Source organism: Desmodus rotundus, chromosome 12, assembly GCF_022682495.2.
Source record: "Desmodus rotundus isolate HL8 chromosome 12, HLdesRot8A.1, whole genome shotgun sequence".
NCBI lineage: Eukaryota > Metazoa > Chordata > Mammalia > Chiroptera > Phyllostomidae > Desmodus > Desmodus rotundus.
In genome coordinates, this window is record NC_071398.1 from 93086429 (window position 1) to 93105558 (window position 19130).

The 19130-nt window shown below is 51.6% G+C and overlaps 2 protein-coding genes across 10 annotated transcripts in view; one reads left to right on the forward strand and one right to left on the reverse strand.

The window, feature by feature from the left end:
* Positions 1 to 12928, forward strand: CLEC20A (C-type lectin domain containing 20A). The gene is given in 5 exon segments (XM_053915904.1): positions 1 to 458; positions 460 to 515; positions 7688 to 7767; positions 9402 to 9455; positions 12821 to 12928. Coding segments are annotated over 5 exon segments (756 nt in total).
* RASAL2 (RAS protein activator like 2) overlaps positions 10146 to 19130 on the reverse strand; it is a 270409-nt gene continuing 261424 nt past the window's right edge. For 6 of the 9 annotated variants that reach the window (XM_053915605.2, XM_053915607.2, XM_045189243.3 and 3 more), the window contains 2 exons: positions 18102 to 18132; positions 10146 to 15832 (listed from right to left, as the gene is read on the reverse strand). In XM_053915605.2, coding sequence (XP_053771580.1) covers positions 15690 to 15832; positions 18102 to 18132 — 174 coding nt within the window. In that variant the 3' untranslated portion in view covers positions 10146 to 15689. The remainder of the gene's footprint in view (positions 15833 to 18101; positions 18133 to 19130) is intronic. The other 3 variants (XM_045189246.3, XM_053915606.2, XM_024553102.4) reach the window with 1 other exon arrangement.

Sequence of the window (19130 nt, forward strand, 5' to 3'; positions counted from 1 at the left end):
ATGAGAGGACGTGACTCCCAATTCTGCAAACAGAGGTGCTCCCTTTCTCAGGTCTCTGGAATCAATCCCTCAGGCGGTGCCAAAGCATGCCCTCTCCAAACCTCCACCGCTGGGAATCACGGCTGTGTGGTCTCTCTGTTCTTGGCCCCCAGTGGTGGTCCAGATGGCCAGCTGACCTTCAGGCGGTTTGACCAAGGAGAGACATGGCTGGTGGCCCTGCTGTGCTGCCGTGCCTACCACATTGACCTGGCCGACCTGCAGACGGTGACTGATGTGGACACCAAGGGGACCCTGAGGTCCATCACCAGTGAGACGGAGGCCTGGATTGGCCTCTACTTTGACGCGGCCTCTGGGTCTCTGAGCTGGTCCAGCGGCCTGGGCACCAGCATCCCCGAATGGCTGCGGGTACCCCAATTCGGGACAGGACTGTGTGTGGGGCTCGGCACCTACTACCACTATGCCCCGAGTTTACTCACAGGCCTGCTCTTCCCTGTGACCGCTCATCTGCTTCTACAGTGTGTGGCAGTCCTCCCCACTGGCCCTCGGCCCACCCGGGCCAGATGGGGATGGGCAATGGGTTTGCTTAGCAGCAGGAGGCACTGAGGATAGAGCTAAGGAGGCACTTCCAATCTGAGGGTAACTGAGTTCTGGAGCAGTGTTTCTGTTAATTCTGGGAGCTTTTTAAAGAATGGACTGGGGCCCCATGTGGCCTCAGGGCATTAGCAATTAGCAACAGGAATTAGTATCAGCAATGAAGTGGCTGAAAGCATGGGATGTAGACTCACAGACTTTACCACTTGCTAGAAATAGGTGGGCAGCGTCTCTGAGCCTCCTGTTCCTCATCTGGAAAATAGATTTCACGAAATGGAACTGATGACCCACTTCCTAGGGCACCTTTGAAGACTGCGTGAGGACGTCTATAAAGATCTAGTAGAGCCCCTGGCACCCAGTAAGCACCCACAAGATATTGGCGACTGTTGTTATTATCGCCATGAATGGGTGGCAGCCAGCAGTCACCCTGGTCCACCCCGGTCATTCTGGATCTGTGGGTAGTATGTCTCCTCAGCAGTAGGCCCTGTTCCCGCCTTCTCTCTTCTTTTTTATTTTTCCTCCCATCCTTCCTTTTTTTTTTTTTTTTATAACAGCTTTTTTGGGTGTGATATAATTAACACACCTTAAAATTCACTCTTTTTAAGTGTCCGATTCAGTGGGTGTCAGCACAGTCACAGGATTGTCCAATCCGCACTAATTTTACACACTTTTATCGGCCCCAAAGAATCCCCTTATTCTGTAAAACAAGAACAAGGTCTCCCCCTGGCAGAGCTGTTGTGAGGATTGAGGACGTCAGAAGCCCCTGTCCCACGGCTGGCACAGGCCGGCGTACAATAATACAGGCGCCCTCCTGGCTGCGGTCACTGCGATGGAGGCTGGCCTGGCCGTGCCTGGCGGGACTTCTGCCAGGCCTGGCAGGTATGACAGACCTGGGGGAGCTGTGGGTCCCCTCACACTCACTCTTGGTCTTTGCTTGCAGACCCCGCCATTGGACCCCGAGAGTCAGCAGCGCTCCCCCAGCTTGGCCACACTCCCTCCTCGAAAGAGACTGTGGGGATGATGTCCAGGCCAGGCACACTCCCCTTTTTTCTGCTCTGTAGCAGTGCTTGACCCAGTTCTTGGCTGGGTCCTGGGGTGTCCAAGGCTTGGGAAGTGGAGAGGGCGGGCGGTAAGCAGCAGCACTGGGTGGGTCCCATGGACCCTCCCAGAGGGACTTGGGAGAGGCTGGAAAAGAGGTGAGCCAAGGAGGTGGCAGCCAAGGACAACTTACACAGAGAGGGGTTTCCCTGTGTCCCCCACCCAGCTGGCGAGCTGGGGTGGGGAGAAGGAGGCCTCAGTCACCATCAACCTCCCCGAATGGCTGCGGGTACCCCAATTCGGGACAGGACTGTGTGCGGGGCTCGGCACCTACTACCACTATGCCCCGAGAGTTTACTCACAGGCCTGCTCTTCCCAGGGCCACTGAGCCTGCAGTCCCAGGGCCAGGAGACCCATGAGAGGCAGGGCAGTCTCTCAGGTGAGGTGACAAGGGCCTGAGCCACAGAGCATAAAAAATCATAAGCCTCTGAGGCTGGGTACCCAGAGAGAGGCGGTAGGAGAGGTGCCGGTTGGACCCCTTCTAGTTCTAGGCTCATCTTCTCAGATGAGGGCTGAGCCGTGGGGACTCTGCGGTGGCGACATGGCTGGGGATGACAGAGACGGCATGCTCCCTGAACATTTTTCAATTCCTGAAACATCTCCACAGCTATTGCCCGTTTTGCTTCCCCTAGATTCGAAGCTAACTAGGATCACTGAGGGCAAATTCACAGTTGTCCTGGATTCTTCCCAGATTCCCGCCCCAGAGAAAGGTATTGTTGCCTTTTTGGAGGACATGGAGAAAACGAGGGGACTTGCTCTCAGAGCTTCACTCATGCTGGGGACGCAGAGAGAAGGCAGGCCTGGTTCTGAAGGAGATGACCGCAGCTGGGGAGAAAGTTGTGAAAGGCCGCATCACCTGTGTAGTCTCAGGCGTGACGGGGACACAGAAGGGATGGGCCCAGCTCCTGGAGTTACCAGGGGATTTCCCTCCCAGAGGGGATGGTTTTGAACGCAGGCAGAGATGTTAGCTTGCAAAGGGTGGGGCTTGCAGGTAGGAGCTGCAGGTGGATTGGGGCGCTGAGGGGAGGCCCAAATCCTGCAGGAGCCACCCTCTCTGAGCTGCTTAGGAGCGTGTCCCTCACCCTGAAGGCCACAGTGCCAGAGCCGTGTGTGTGGTCAGAATTGGTTCAGGAGCCCCGAAGAGCCTGTCTTCTGCTCTCCATCTAAGGTTTCAAGTGACACCCGGCTGCCCCAGGCCTGCTGGCCACCCAGGCTGGACCCAGTGGGTTCAGGGGGCCCTCCCGCCTGTCACAGTGGGAGTGCAGGGCCACTGCAGGGCCCCAGGGGACACAGCCCTGCATGGGGTTCCTCACTCCCATCCGTGCCTGTGTGTCTCTCCCCAGCCGTGCCGCTGGGCAATCCTGCTGGCATTCACGGAAGCCCCTCTCGTGCCCCAGGGACCACCGCCCACCCTGCAACTCCCACAGCCTGGCTCGAAAGCTCTCGCCTCCGAGGTCCCTGCGGTTCCCCAGACCCCAGGAGCTGTGGCCCCGAGGGATGCCTCTGTCCCCAAGGACTGACCCTAGACCACGCTGCTCACTGCCCAGAGCGCGTCCTTGCACACCCATGGGACCCCGTGACCGACTGCAAGCCCATGAGTCTGCGGGGGGCAGTGACAGGCCTCTGGCTCGGCTCCCCGGCCCCCACCTGGTGGTGCCTCAGTTTCCCCCAGGGTGGCGGTACCCCTGAGTCAGCCACATACCTCCAGCGGGCCGTGCGCCTCTGAGCCACGTGGGAGCTTTCCAGGGCCTGCAGGTTCAGGGGGCCCTGCTGGGCCGGGGAAGCATTGCGCATCCCGTGCCCTGGGCTGACAGCCCCGTGCTCGCAGCATGTGCGAGGACCCCTAGGAGCCACCTGGGCCGCAACACATGTCCTCCCACCTACGAAGCTGGGGCTTAACAACCCCACCTGGCCTGGCCCCAGAGCCAGGCTCCTGTTTTGGGAGGCCCAGCCCCAGCTTCCCTGCCAGGTGGGGCTGGTTTAGACGAGGCAGGTGGGGGTGTGCCAGGCCACAGTCTCTGGCCCCAGGCTGCATGCCAGTCCACTCTCCAGGGTATTCTGACCACCAGGGCCCCTGCTCACCCTCCCCCCCCCCCCGGGATAATCATTTAGGGTGGGCGATCTGGGGGAGAAGCAACCTACTAGGCTGTGGGAGAGCGAACGTTGGAATGTTGGCCCTACTACTTACTGTGTGGCCTCAGTCCAGTTTCCTGCCTCTCGGAACTGCATTTTCCTCATCTTTACACTGAAGAAAATGACCATTGCCGCGAGGCATCTTTCAGTGCCTGCCATCTGGCAGATACTCGATGGTAGTTATGACCGCTTTAATCTCAATTCACTAGTGAAATGATTAGTGATTCATTCATCTCCTCTGTCCTTACCTTGCTGGATAGACAGGGCTGGCCTCGTTCTCATCTTATTAATTATAAACGATTATGAAGGGTCACAGCCATGAATTAGGGAGACTGCGGAGTCTCATAGGCAGGGACTGTTTCATACGCCTCTTCTCATCTTTTCCAGGCTTAGCATAGTGTTTCCCACATCAGTAGATGATTTAATTCGACAATTGTTTCCCGGGGGCCTGTTCTGAACAAGGCATTGAACTGTGGATGCCACGACCAACAGGACCTCTCCCTGTTTTTAAAAGCGCTTAGGCTAACAGGGACTGATAGAGACAGCCAGGGCAGCCTGGGAGCGCTGCACCACAAGTGTGACTGTCATTCAGCCTGGAGAAGGTGGTGCGGCAGGCCCCCCCACCCCCACCCGGATCCAGGCTTTCACCATCCTTTGTTAGCTGTGGTCAGCCCAAGTCCCAAAACAAGCATTCAATGGAAAATTCCAGAAATAAACAGTTCATAAGTTTTAAATTGGGCGTCGTTCTGAGTAGCATGATGAAATCTTGGGCTGTCCCCCTCTGCCCACACTGGAGAGCAGCGATTTTCAACCCGTGTGCCGCGAGAATTTTTAAAACGCGCAGTACCTGGCTATTCAGTCAGGGGCACTGACCTCCTTTCCCTTCGGCTAACAACAACAACAAAAAAGACAACAGCCAACACAACAATAGCTGTCTGGTGTGAATGAATCAAAATTCTACCCATTTTTTTGCCAGATCAGCAAAATATATATTTTTTGGTGTGCTGCAGAGTTTTAGTCATTAGCGTATGTGCGCCATGAGATGAAAAAGGTTGAAAATGGCCGACACGGACAAAGACCACATCCACATAACTCTTATCACAGTATGTAGTTATAATCATTTTAGTTTATTAGTTACCGTTGTTCATCTCTTACTTTGCTTTACTTAGAAATTAAACGTTATCATAGGTATGCATGCATATAAAAGAAAAAACCCAGTGTATGCTAGGATTTGGTACTCTCCATGGTTTCGGGCACCCACAGAGGAAGCTGGAACATGTTCCCCAGGGATAGAGGGGGACCACTGTAACTGGACGAAAGTCAGTGGGGGATTCCATCAGGCCATGAAGAGTAGAAGGTTCCTCCTGGCAGACAGGTCAGCAGGGACAAAGACAGGTAGACTGGATGCGTATGGTTTGGGAAAGAGTTTGGGGAAGGGAGAAGGAAGGGACCAGAATCCGAAGGGCCTGATCCTGCAGCCAGCGGTGGGGCCGTCAGAGGCGCTTGGCAAGTGTGCGGAATGCTCTGATCTGTAGTTAGCAGAAGCCAGGGAGTCAGATGACATGGGACAAAGGACCGTGTTAAGATGCTAAAGAAAAAAGCACGACCCAACATGATACGCACAATACAGTCACAACAGTGTGAAAGGGAACATCCGTGGACTGGGAGGACTGTGTGAAAACGTTAACAGTGGTTAGATTCGGGTGATGCGATGTGAGTGTTTCCGGGTTTTACAGATTTACCCATTTCATCAGGGACTTTTACGGTGCCCGGGTGGGGAAAGAAGAGGCTGTCGGGAGCGGAGGTAGGGGCTGTCCGTGTGGGGCAGACGGACTGATGTGGTCTGGGGGATGGGACCGGGCCAGGTCAGGAGCAGCAGCATGGGAGGGGACATGAGGGAGCAGCTTTTCCATCGTGGGCAAGTGACCTTTCCTGAAGCGATATAATACATTGAAAAAGAAATGCTCAGCTGTGTTCACTGTATCACAGAAATGCAAATTGAAAGCAAGATGCATTTTTTCACCTAACTTTTTTCTACGTACCAGTTTGGCAAAGATTTAAAAAGGTGATAAAGCCGAAGAGAAGGTGGGCGAATCCGCGCTCTGGGACACCGGCGAGGACGGGAAGCTGGCGCCACCACCCTGGCGGCCGTGCGAGTCAGCTCTGGGAGGCGCACGCCCTTCCGTGCAGGAGCTCTGCCCGTGGGCCCTTACTAAGGAAGTAACAGTACTAGGTGCACCCACGTACACGCCTTCTCCACACACAGCTCGTGGGGGCAGCCCTGTGTATCACACTGGAAAACTGGAGGCAATCCAATGGCCCCTGAAAGCAAACTGGTTAAATGAGTTTGGGTACATTCAATGAAATGCTGCTCAGCCTTTAAGGAAAATAAGGTAGATCTTGCCGTATTCAAATTAAAAAAGTTCAAGTTAACGGTGGCTGTCCCTGGGCCTGGGGAAGAATACATTGAATACTTTACAACAATATACCCTAAAAGCAAGTGGTTATTTCAATATTTTAAATAAAAAGACGTCTGCAAGGCACTGACAGGACCTTGGTGACTGAGCCTGAGAGCCGGTGACAGGTAAGGTAGCAGCCGAGGGTGCCCGGGGTCGCTGGCTGGGGCCTCAGCAGACGGGCAGCCACACAGGGCAGAGGATGCTGCTGGGGAGAGGCTGAGTTTGGTTCTGGAACACTCTGAGTTTGAGGTGCTGCACCTTGATGGAGATGTTGGGGGTCCCTGGGTGCCATGGTGGGGCAGCAGCGCAAGGGCTGGTCCCCCCGCCCTGGGGAGCACGTCGGGACTGGAAGGTCTCTGTCTGCAGCTACTGTGCACACAGCAGTGGCAGCCCGTGCCTGTGTCCCAGCACGGGGGTGGCCACCAACCTCAGACCGCCCTGCTCCCGGCGATCTTTGCAATACCTCCTCTATTTCCCCTCCCACAGCCGTGCCCAGGGAAGGAGGTGGCACTGGTGTAAGAGGCTCAGCCACTGCCCCTCAGGCCCAGCGTAGGAGCACATCCAACCAACTGAAGGGGCAAGAAAAAGCTACAGCGTCAGCATCAGGTAACTGCTTCTGGTCACCAAGTTCCCCCTCTTGTCAACCAAGCAGTTCAATCTGACAGCCACTCCTTAGTGCAGAGTGCTCGAGACCTTCCTATGGAAGATGGCGTGACACGTTGGCAAGGTTGGGGACACCTATTAACAGGAGGAACAGGACGAGGACCCTGACTACGGTGAAAATGCAGGGAGCATCCTCCTCCCTTCGGAATCTCCTCCTTGTCACCTGCAGAAGGGGGCTGTAGAAACTACCCTGCCTACACCCCAGGGCGGCTGCAAACACCCAGTGAGATGATTATGTGCTTTAGAAACTATCGACGGCTGGACAGATATAGTCTGGTGATGGGCCAGTACTTCCTGTGATGACTTCCAGTGGCTCACGGCCCAAGGCTGAGCTTGCGTACAGGCTCAGAGGACTTCGAGTTTCCTGGGGCAGAGTGGCCTTTACAGACTTGGGCCCAGAGAGGGGCGCATATTTCCAGCACGGTGTGCAGCGCCTACTTTAAATAGAGTTATCAAAGGGAAGGAGGAAAACACAGAAAGGGAAATCACTGCCTGGCGGGGGAGGAGGGCCAGCATTACCCATGGCATAAGACTCTCCTTTCAGAGTCTTCAACTGGTTGGTTGGTCCTCATTGTGGCTGAGCCTTCCCCTACTCAGTAGTTTCTTTCTTCTCCATCTTTGCAATCCTAAATCCCACATACCAATGATAGTGTCCAGTGTGTACTCCTGGCCTCTAAGAACTTGACGTTTTCAAACAGGAGGGAGATAATTTCCCCTGATCCAGGTAGCATGTTCTTTTCCAGGGCAAATCTTTGGGAAGGCAGACTTCACCATTCCAGCTCTGGTGGACCCAGGAGACATAAAAGAGCAATTTCTGAGTGAGGCGAGCCTCTGCCCAAGTCTAGTGTTGATCAGCCAGGTGACGGAACAAGGCGAGGCAATGGTATCGTCAAAACCCAGACAGCGAGAGAGAAGGCGCTGGGAGATGAGCCCATCTGCTCCCGCTGCCATCACTTGGGCTCAGGGTGAAAGATGGCTTCATGTGCTGAGAGCTTTTCAGGTCTTTTTCTTACTCTTGCCAACAATTTTCCTGAGCTCTTAACAAACAAACAAAGATAAGGCAGCAGAGTCAGAAGGGCCGGAATTGGGGCCTTGGCTTTCCACTTATTAGTTGACCTTGGGCAAGTAACGTAATCTTTCTGTGACTCAATTTCCCCGTGAAATAGGAAGGATAGTACTTAGCTCATACGGTTGGTTCTATGATTAAGTGAATTATTCCAAGTGCTTAGGTAAGGGCTGAATAAACATAAACATTATAATCGTCATCAACATTATTCTTGTTCACAGTGTGCCTTTCTCCCAGGCGTTTTTCCCTTGTTTTTTTAAAGTACGTGAGATGGGAGACTGTCAAGAGGAAGAATCATTCATAAATATTGTGACAAAAACCTCAAGCTGATTTCAAATATGGCCTCAGGGCACTTATTTCCGTCATATCAGAGAATCATGTGATATGAGAGCCAGAGTTCCTTAAGGGTCATCTAGTCAAAACCATAGTTTTATGGAAAAGATTGGCATTTATCTGGTAGCTCACGGCAATGTACTCACGGGCCAAAGAAAGAACACCCTGGCAATGTATTCTAAAATCTCACAAACTCAAGTTTCTAGAAAGAGCGACGGGGCGCATGTGTGTGCCTCCCAGGGAACGGCCGGGAACTGGAGAGCTCTCAGTGCCTTTTACTCTTGAAGGAAGAACAGGTGCTAAAGATGCAATTCAGCATCTGATATGGTTTTTTTTTTTTTTTTTGAAAAAGTGCAAGTAATAACACTGCAGTGCTGAGTACCAGGTCTATAAAAGTCAAGGACTTTTGAGGGGGTTGGTGGGGCAAGCAAACCAGAAGCCATCCACCGTCTGTTTTAAATCAAAGCCAGTAATAGAAAGATCAGGGACAAAACAGGTAATTCCGCCTTCCGGTCACCTTTGTTGAATTGTAATCTATCCCTTATTAATGGAGAGAATTTCTACCTCATAGATTTGAAGAATGGAATTGGTGGGGACAAGGTGTGTGGGGAAGGTATATTATCAGTTTTAGCAGCATTTTAAAATTCCAGATAGAAGGCAAACACCAGTGGTCAACTTATCGCAGTTCCAGGGACAGGGACAGAGAAACATTGTCACAGACGTTCACGGGTGCTCAGAGCCCGACATGGACGAGTGGCTGTTGACCATGGCTGAGGTTAGACCCCTGGGGACGTCCACAAGAAGCCTGGCTGCGGTCCTCAGGCAGCTCCTATTGAATCGGCTGATGTGGAACCCAAAGGCATCCCTGCTGCTGCTTTTTTAAATTCCGAAGTGATTCTGAGGACCAGTCCCAATTGAGAAGCACCGATTAAGCCATTCACCTTAGTCTCCTTCGTCATCACTTTCTCATTTTGGCGGGGGTGGGGGGGGAGGGGATGGTGGTGGAGATGACGAGGTCACAGATAGTAGTGACAGTTTTTCTCTTTTTGATGTTTCAGATCCAAGAAGTCTTAAAGCTAACATTAGGTCATGAGCGATTCAGGCTGCCGTGGGTCGGCATGAAGGAGACAAAAGGTAGCTCAGGTCTCCTGATCTGCCGTCTCCTTCTCACACGGTCTTGTCTGGGTTTGAGTGCATTTGCGTTCTTTTAATTTCAAGTAGCTCAGAACGAGAGAGAGCGCCAGGGCCCGGGAGAGGCTAGGCTGAGTGTGGAACCTAGATCTCCTCCCAACTCAGAAGAAAACAACACAGGCAACCCACCCCCCTGGGACTTTATAGAATGAGACAGGTGAGCACGAGAAGGTATTTGGGGACACGAACTTTGAGAACGACAAGCAAACAAGCACAGAAAAACAAAAACCCTGAGACGAACCCTATCAACCTGGGGGGTCAGGAGAGGACAGTGGTGGCCCGGGACGCTAAGTGGGGTCACACTTCCAAACACAGTGGGTCCGTCCTTTCCCAGCAACAATCTATTAAAGGGATTTCAAATTCTCTAGAACGACGTGCCCTCTAGGGTGTCATCACAATACCGTACTGTATGTTCGTGCCATTTGTCCTAACTCTAAATATTTCTTACCTGTAAGGTGGGAAAGTCTAAGGCATCGCTCTTAATGTTAAAATGTACCTTCAGAATAACGTTCCTGCAAACACTGGTTTTTTTCCTGGTTTCTCGCCGAGTGTCCTAATCCCCCCAAGACATGCGAGAAGAAAGAGAGTAATCCGTCACATACCATAGCAACTTTAGTCTGAAATGTTTAAAGTTTATTCGTATTCTTTGTAGGATTATCAATAAAAGACCTCAAATGCATCTATATCTGTACATGTACAAGAACCATCAAAATTTATTCACAGAACAAAAATAAATCTTCTTTAGAACAAACCCAGGTAGTGAAATGCAGGAGTGGGGCTCACACAGGGGCGGCCTAAGTGCTACCAGCACGAAAATATGGCTTCAAAAAGAAAATAAAACCTTGGGTTTTGTTTTTCTAAGGTGTATTTCTCTTTCTTGAAATAAAAAATAAATTATTTAGAGCTATCGTTGTAAAATAGTTCTGTGTATCAACACACTTTTATTAAGGCCCTGGAGATGAAAAAGAAAAGCGAATTTCGAAGGTAACTTCCTCGCAGGTGTGACTCAAGTGAACTGTGCTGCTGTGTCTGCTCGGGTTAGTTTCAAGGTAACTAGGAAACGTCTCAGCAACGTCAGCGTTTCAGCCTTACTGTTTACTTCAGCTTTTCCGCAGGAGAGCGGTCACTGGATCGATTAGCATTTAACCTTTTGGTGAACTGGGAAGTGAAATTTCCCCCGTGGGAGCTCAGAAACGACTGGGTGTGATATTTATACACACAGGTAAACCCCCATGCAGCTGCTGGGGGTCCCTAAAACACAGCTTCTGGGGGACTCTCTCTACAACAGGGAAAGCAGGTTTTAGGTCCCAAACTAAAAAATTCCCTAGGGAAAAACGAGGGCATTTGAATGAAAAACAAGAACTGAGTAAGAAATTAAAATGCATGATGAACTTTGGGCAAAAACCACTACTTTGCGTTTCTTGGGTGGCTTCCCGCATTTGCCAAGTCCGGCTGGGTTGCTGATGCCAACACCTGAGGATTTAACTGATCAGGAACCCAAAGGACTTCTGTGCGGACCCCCCGGGGCTCCACTGATCCCCGCCCAGACTGGTGAGGTTCAGCCGTCTCTCCAGGACTCCCCCCGAAGGTATGAAAACGAGACCTCGGGTTCTTGAGACAATGTCAAACCCATCAACTTCAAGTTACTTTAACTGATATATATATATATATACACACACATAACACATACGGTACACTTTAAAAAAGAGAGAACCACTTGTCACCAAACCTAAGAAATGAGAGAATACATTCTAAACAACCCGAGAAAGTCGGGGCCCAGTGCTCTAGGAGGTGGATTGACATTCAGGAAGAGGAAGCCCTCGGGAAGGCGAGCACCTGCTGGCCATGGAGACGCCTTTCCACAAACCTGTGTGTGTTGAGAGCAGGCGAAGCTGTAAACCCTCCTGCTCCCTCCAGCCCTTGGGCCCCGAGAAAGAGGCCACTGTGCTGGTGCCCTTCAGGGTCCTGTTACCTCCCTCAGGTTCTATCAGGCCTCGAAAAAGAATTACCCCATCTCATGCAATTTGCATCACTTTTGTCTTCTAAACTCAAGAGCTTCCAACTGGGTCCTGACCACGAGTGGATATTTCTAGAACTAATGCAATCACTCAAACATAAAAAGATTCTATTAAAAAATTCAACACCCCCAGTATAGCTTGCTTTTAAAAAACTAGTAAAATAGGTCCTTTCAAGGGATAGAGGGATGGAAACAAAGTATCCAGTATTCTGGGCCCCCAGGCAGGGGCGGGAAGGCAAATGGTTACTGCTGGGGCAGGCAGGAGCGCCACCACCAGGCAGAAGGGGGAAGGGTGGGGAGGAGAAGGCCCTTCCAGCAGTCCCTGGGAGGAGGCGGCCTCCACAGGGGTGGTGGGGAGTCCACTGAGGCTGTGGCATGGGCCCCAGTGCTGCCGGGTCAGGCCTAGGGCTCAGGGTCGGGTGGGACTCGGTATCCTGCAGCGCATGCTGTCCCCAAGCCCCGCCCCACAATCAGCCTTCTTGGGAACTCCCAGCTGAGACGACTGGAACCGAACCTCCAAGGGAGGCACAACAAACCCTGAGGTCAGGTCACATGACAGCAATCGTCTTGCTGTGGGACTTCCAAGAAAGGACTGCCCAAGACTGCTGTACCCGAGGACAGTCCATGCACCAGGGGCCCACAGAACTATGGACGCACAGAGGCCGCAGGCAGACGAAGGCGCGAGAAGCTTGACTTCCCAAGTCAAGCCAGTTCTCAAGGGCACACAACAGGCGTGGACAGAAAATCCTGCTTTTCCCTGCACTGTCCAACGGTGTGCAGGGAGAGGTGCAAGCTGACCCGCGAGAGCCAATGTGGACCAGCTCACACCAGGTGGGAAAAGCCCAAAGCTGCAGCAGCCCGGCCACCTCTGTTGGCCACCTCCCCTTACTGACACGTGGCCCCAGACCCACAGGAAGTGCTCAGGTGTCTGTAACAGTTGCCTCCTCAGAAGTTCCCGTCAGGGCCTGTACTGCAGGGACTCAGGGAATACATAACTTGATGGGAATCTAACTCTTTTTGCTGTTGGCCCAGAAAGCGTATTGCTCCAGTGACATCAAAGGGGAACATGAAGCTCTTTTCCTGAATCCCACCAGCACTGTCCTTGTTAATGGCCACGTCTGGTGGGCAGCTGGCCAAGCACCCAGCAAGCATGTCCCCTGACCTCCAGATTCCACTGCACCCTGGTGTCTTCTGCGCCCGTGGTGTGGCGATGTGCTGGGTGGAAGAAGTCTAAGACCTGGCCATCTGAACCCACCTCTGCTTCACCAGGTGCCTCCTCCCAGCAGCACAGAGGCCAGCACCCACCTGGGCCCAGGAGCAGCCGACTCAGCAGCCACCTCCAGAGAGTCAGCTGCTGCGGCCTTCTTCCACACGTAAGGGAAAAAGCCTTTTAGAATAAGCTCTGTGGACTGCAGCATTCTCTAAAGAAAAAGCCAGAGAACTATTTGGATAGAAACAGGTTCAAAGGATAATCTAGAATTTAACATCTGGCAACAACGCCGAACTTCTAGCTTCCTTCCAACTTTATGATTTTTTTACTCTCCTCATTCGAGATAACCTGATGCTAGAGGGCTGCATAACCTATCCAAACATTTGGGCATTCAATCTCCCAAAGCAGGCAGCTCTGAGGAGCGCCCGCATGCCAACGAGATAAACTTCACCCATCAAAACCACATTTGATGTTCTGTGTCTCCCCCAAGCCCCCCGCCCAGGTGAGTTCATCATCTCTCTGTAATCCATAACCAACCCCAAGAGCTTTCCAACCTCCCGCAAGACATCGCCAGGTTACATACTTCAGGCCCTTGAAACTGACAATTCTTTTGCCAGATTTTCTGTTGCGCAGTTGAAGGCTTTTTAGAAAGAATGAATTAAGCCTGGCTGGAGCTGAGAACAGCGGACCTATGTTTGCCTCCCGCCCTCCCAACAAAGGGCACTATTGCAGAACTGGTTACTTTTTTTCCCATTAAAATAAGTGACCTCACCAGTGTGCCCTCAGCTTGGAGGGGAGAGATACGAATATGTAAAATAACTATCAAGGGTCCAGAAAGCACGCAGGCACGGAGCCTGTGGGTGCGGGGCCTGCAGATCAGATAAGCGCCACGAGAAACCCACTGTAGGTGTCCCACAGGCACAGGCGGGAGTGTGATGAAGGGAAGTGCTTTACAGGGTCGTGGATTGGGGCTGTGGTGAGGTGGTGGACACGCAGGGTCCGACACAAAGACCCGCCTGAGGCAGCACTAAGGCGTCGAGGGCGGGCTGGGGCGCAGCAGAAAGGGACGGTCGGTGTCGCCGTCTGGGCTTCACCCAGAGCGCCCCGACAGACACCTGTTCTCTGCTCCCTTCCATGTACCTGTCACACAGCAACACCCACTCCACGCACACGGCTCCCTCAGGTCAGGTTTTTTTTTCTCCTCTCCTTTTCCTTTAAAAAAATTTTCCTTAAAGTTTATAATTTAAAATAAACACCAATAGCTTATTTGAGAAATGTTCTTTCTCAATAGAAACTGCTTAGATCTTGCTTAAAGAGATTCAAAACCCTTTTAAAATTGTATCTCACAGCACAAAAGGCATGAAGGTTTCCTATTTGGGCGGTTGTATGTACACACGTGTGACTAGATAGGTGTGTATGTCTGTAAGTATAATGGCTCACAGATGACATTCCATACTGCCGATAACAAGGCTGGCGTTCAAGATGGCACTGCACACCTTTGGAAAAGAGGAAATCAATGATTGGCTCCCGTGACTGTTGCTGTCCCATGGTAAAGCCGATGACAAAGCCAATGACAACTGGTGACGTGGGCGTTACTGACAAGCCCATGAGAGCACGGGAGGAGCAAGCGCAGTGCGCCGCCTCCCACTTTTAGGGTTCTTTTTACAAAAGTAATCCTCAGAGAGTGGCGCTTCAGATTTGGGTTTCCTACCCAAATTTTACTTCGGGGATTAGAGACAGAAGCATTTTAAAAGTTAAAGGTTGAGATACGGTTACCCTGCCTAGAGATATGCTTAATACAATGAATAAAATCTTTATCCCAAATAAAAATTATAATTTACACATAGACTATTTTTTTAAATAGGAAATATCCAGAGATTCCTGCTACGGTGTGGTTAGCCCTTCTCTGCGTGGAAGAAAGGGTGCCTGTTTTGCAGGGTTCGCGGGCAGCGTGTCCGAGGAGCCTCTCCGCAGAGAGCAAGCCCTGCGCACGGCGCTGCGGCCACCGTGCGGGGGAGGAAAGGGCCGTGGGTTCGGGAAGGTGAAGAGGGTGTGCAGAGACACAGATATTTATAGTTCTGTAAACTCTAAGTAAGAAGAAGAACACCCTTTATTACACCTGGGGTTAAAAAAAGCCCCCTATCTAAGGGGGGCAATTCCCACCTGCCACAGACAGAGGGAATGACCACGAGCAGGGGTTCAGCAGCCGTCACTCCTCTGGGCCAGTCTGGACGCAGGTCCACTTTTGAAGCAGCGCAGCGCACCCCAGATCGGATTAGCTGTCCATCCAGAACCGGTCTTGGCTGGTCAGTGGGATAAAACGTTTTGTTTGGATCTTAGTATTTTCATGTTTCCCTAAGGACAAGGGGGCTGGAGTGGGGCTTTTAACCGGCAGATGAATCCCTGAAAAACTCATTCTGACAATGTCCTATTGCACGCTGTGCACTTCTACCAGACAGACAGACAGACAGACAGACGCTGGGTTTCTACCTACTGAGCCGCTGGGCTCACTTCTCACTCACACATAGTTCCTACCTGCCTTCTCTTAACAACTGCAGTGCTTTCAACGAGAGGAAAACAATGATAAAAATAGCAATAATTAAAAAGGTAATCTACATTATTAACTTCCAGCGGGTATATTACAGGGGGATTTTCTGTACATGGCCCAGAACCAAGTTCCCTATGTACACAGAGGCGTGGAGGAAAGCACCCACTTCTGAAGTCTTAGCCTTCTGCCCTGAAAGACAAGGTTCCTCCTTCATCTGAGCTTCTCGCCGCACTGCTGTTCTGAACGAAGTAGCCACGTTCTGTGAACCCGGGGTGGGGGCTGGGTGCAGGGCTGGGAACGGGAGAGCGGGGCCACTTCCTTCTGTCTCCTGCCACGGCCGGGCTGGTCTCCAAGCCTGTCAGCAGCTGCTGTTTCTGAATTCACCATTCTCCGTGATGGAAAGCTTGGTGGGGTGGGTGGGCGAGATGCCATTGCGGACCTGCATGCTGTAGCGCTCCTTCACCTGGGTCAGCGCGCTCATCAGCCTGGTGTTGGCCGAGTCCAGGGACACGATCCGCTTTTCCTGCAACACATCGATCAGGGCTTTACTCCGGCTGCGCGCCGGCAATCACGCTGATACCCGCTCTTTGGAAGGACTGTTCTAACGCTCGCTATCACACAGCCGCACGCAGGACGCTTTCCGGACAAATGGAACGTCTCCGCCTCTTTCTGCCTGAGTCAGGTTCAGCTGCCCCTGAGCCCAGTGGGTCTGTGTTCATTCTCTCTTTTCTTTTTTCCTTCAGCATGGCAGGGCTTGTTATTAATAACCCCGTAGGACACTGGGATACCATGTAAAAATGACACCACGTGTTACTTCAGACTATGCAACACAGGGGTCAAGCTGCCTGACTGTATTAACGTCTTTTGGTCAGAATGAAAACGTGGAAATTTGGGTGGCAAAGAAAGAAGCACCAGAGGTTTCATTTCACGGAGGAGAAGTGCAAGTGATCTGTGGGTTCGGAGCCCCTAGAGCGGGGGGCACATCAGTCACATTTGCAGAGGACTCACACTGTGCTCGAAATTAAAAACAGTACATGGTGGCAGCTATAGTCACCGACAAAGTGAGGATGCAACACGCAAGAGGGGGGAAAGCAGCCAGAAGCTCAGACCAGGGAGTTACTCGGATACGGGGAGGGAGATGTGGCCGCAGGGGTCGCTGTAAAGGTGACACAGGACAACAGACAGAGACACACGCTCCTGGACTCATTCCAGCTCAGAGTCACTCCAGGAAAGCCGCCCAACACGCAGACGGCTTTCGCTTTAGTTTTGAGTCTCTGAAAAAACAGAAGCTTTAGAACCATATTTTGGAACCAGAGGTTGTTGAACACGCACACAGGAAAAATAAAACTTAGGGAAAAAAGGGTCAAAAAAAAGGGGGGGTGCAATCTCAAGAAAAGTAGGCCAATCTAAATGAAAGACGAAAAAATCTCCCCATCAAAATATTATCCGTCTCACAAAGGTTAGGAGAGAAACCCTAATCCTAGCTTCCGCAGCTGGGTGAGTCATTCCAGAAGCTGGCTGAGAAGCACTGGCTCTACCTGTGCCCCTGAAATTAAAAAGGAGAAGCACAGAAGGAACAACTCTCATAAGCTGGAAGGCGCGTTCCTACCCCAGGAGCGCCTGCGCTCATGGGGGTGGGGGCATGGTGAGGTGAGTCCCAGTCAGGGTCCAGAGGACACGCAAGGACTGGGCTACTACTCCGTGCAGTTGAAGCAGCAGCCACACGGGGCCCTCAGGGCCCTGGTCTGTGGGGACTTCGCTGCAGGGGATGCAGAGTAAAGACTGCAACCTGATGGGGGGGGGCGGGTGGAAGGGGACAGGGGGAAAGGTGTGATTTAGATAGAAGCACCTACAACAGTAGCCAGTGATGCCTCCCTGCCTCGGGGCGGGGCCCACACACAGCAGTGTGGTGGTCACAGTTTCAAAGGTATGAAAAAAACCCAGTTCATACTTACTACCATTAAAAAGAAAATTCCTTTCCCTGATGGAGAACTCGGGGGGTCAGGTACCCCAAATCAGCGTTATTAAATAACCAATCATCTAGAATAATATGCGTTTGACTTTGGGAAGGTGAGTACCACCTTGTAAGGACAAAACTCAAAGAAAGAAAGATCTGTGGGGCTTTTAAAAATAATGATGAAAAAACTACGGCCAATGGAATTTACTGGGATAATAAGAATAGATCTTTTCTAGGTCAGCAGGGAAGCACTGGCCAGTGGTTACCAGAAAACCAGGCGTGGGAGCCAGATCCGATGTTTCAGCCTGTGGTTAGGAGTGATCGCTACGCAGAAAAATGCTACTTCCTGAAATGATGAAAAAAGCTATTTCGGTATTAGGATAATCTATAAGACCCCAATACTAAGGAATGCAGGATTTCCCAGGTCTATCCAAAAAAATGAGGCATTCATTAAAAATTATTTGATTCTTCAAGAGTCACGAAGAAGGGTAAGACTGATTGTAATTATTTACTGACTGCAAGAGGAACAACGGAAGTCAAGCAGCCCCCCGAACAGTGGAAAGTTTCCAAGTGCAGAAACTCCCTTCTGTAATTCCCCGCACTGCCAACCTCTCACAATGAAACAAAAAGTAAAAGGAAAAAAATCAAATAGGGACTTTTGAAATTCAAGGTTCATTGGCAAAAGAGGCTGTGACATTGCGACCCTGGCCAGATGGAAGGGCAGAGCCCCCGTCGGGAGGACGTCGAGGAGGGGAGTGAGGAGCTGGAATGGGCAGGAGGCGGTGCACCGGGCCAGGGCGGGCTGCTCGGCTGGAGCGCGACAGGGTTTACTTGCCTGGTTGAATAATCTCATCTCCATTTAGGACCTGTAATTTAACACAGTGGAGGTATCACTTGCCAACAGTAACTAGGCAGCTGCTTGCTCCTCAGAGGAGGGAGCCCTTCTCTGTTCTCCATCTGAGCCACATGGAGAGCTCCTGGGTGGGGAGGGCGTGCAAGGTGGCACAGTCCCTGGTCTGACGTTTAAGAAACGGTCCCTTAGTGCCATCACCAGGATGCCCGTGGCCATGCCACGAGGTCCAGGACTGGTGGACCTGCCCTCCCCACTGGAGGGCGCATCCTCTCCGTCCAGTTAGAAAGCCGCTAGCCCAGGCTGTCCTTGCAGCATGAACTGACTCTAGGAGGTGGAAGGCTGAATTCAGGCACCAGCTTGTCCTGGAGGGATAGGGCCATCGAGAGATGCAAACCAGTTCACTAGGCACGGCCTTCAGTATTTCAGGAAATGCTGGGCCCAACCCCAGTGTAAGGGGAGACACTGTATCCATTTCAGAACTAGTTTTCCCACTACTGGCGGCACTGACACAGCGGTCGGGGACATGGAAGCATGGAAGCATGGGTTACCTCACTGGGAAGCTTTCACCTCACGTACTGTTCCTCCTTACAAAGGAAAGGACCTGATATAAAACACCATTCCTTACAAAGGGGGCCAAAGGGTGTTCATAGCCATTTGCTATAAAAAGATTTTAATGTATCAGTAAGACAACAGCTGGAACTGGGAAACCTGCTTTTTAAAGACTGTAATTTTTAAAAGACTGGCTGTAGTGTTTTGACCTGTGCTGTGCATGGCACAGCGGTTTTCACATGTGGTCTAGTGAATTTTCCTCATATTCTCCAGGAAGCCGCAGTGGGCTGCTGGTCGAAAATTTCCTGTACCGCAATGCCTGTGTTGGAGTCGGAATTGATTATACCGAGCCAACACTGGTGTGATGTGACCTATTATTTGAGAGTGGTTTTTGGTGTCGAGTGGTCAGTAGGAGCTGCTGGGAACTGATCTCTGGAAGGCGCCCCTGGTTTCACCAAAGTC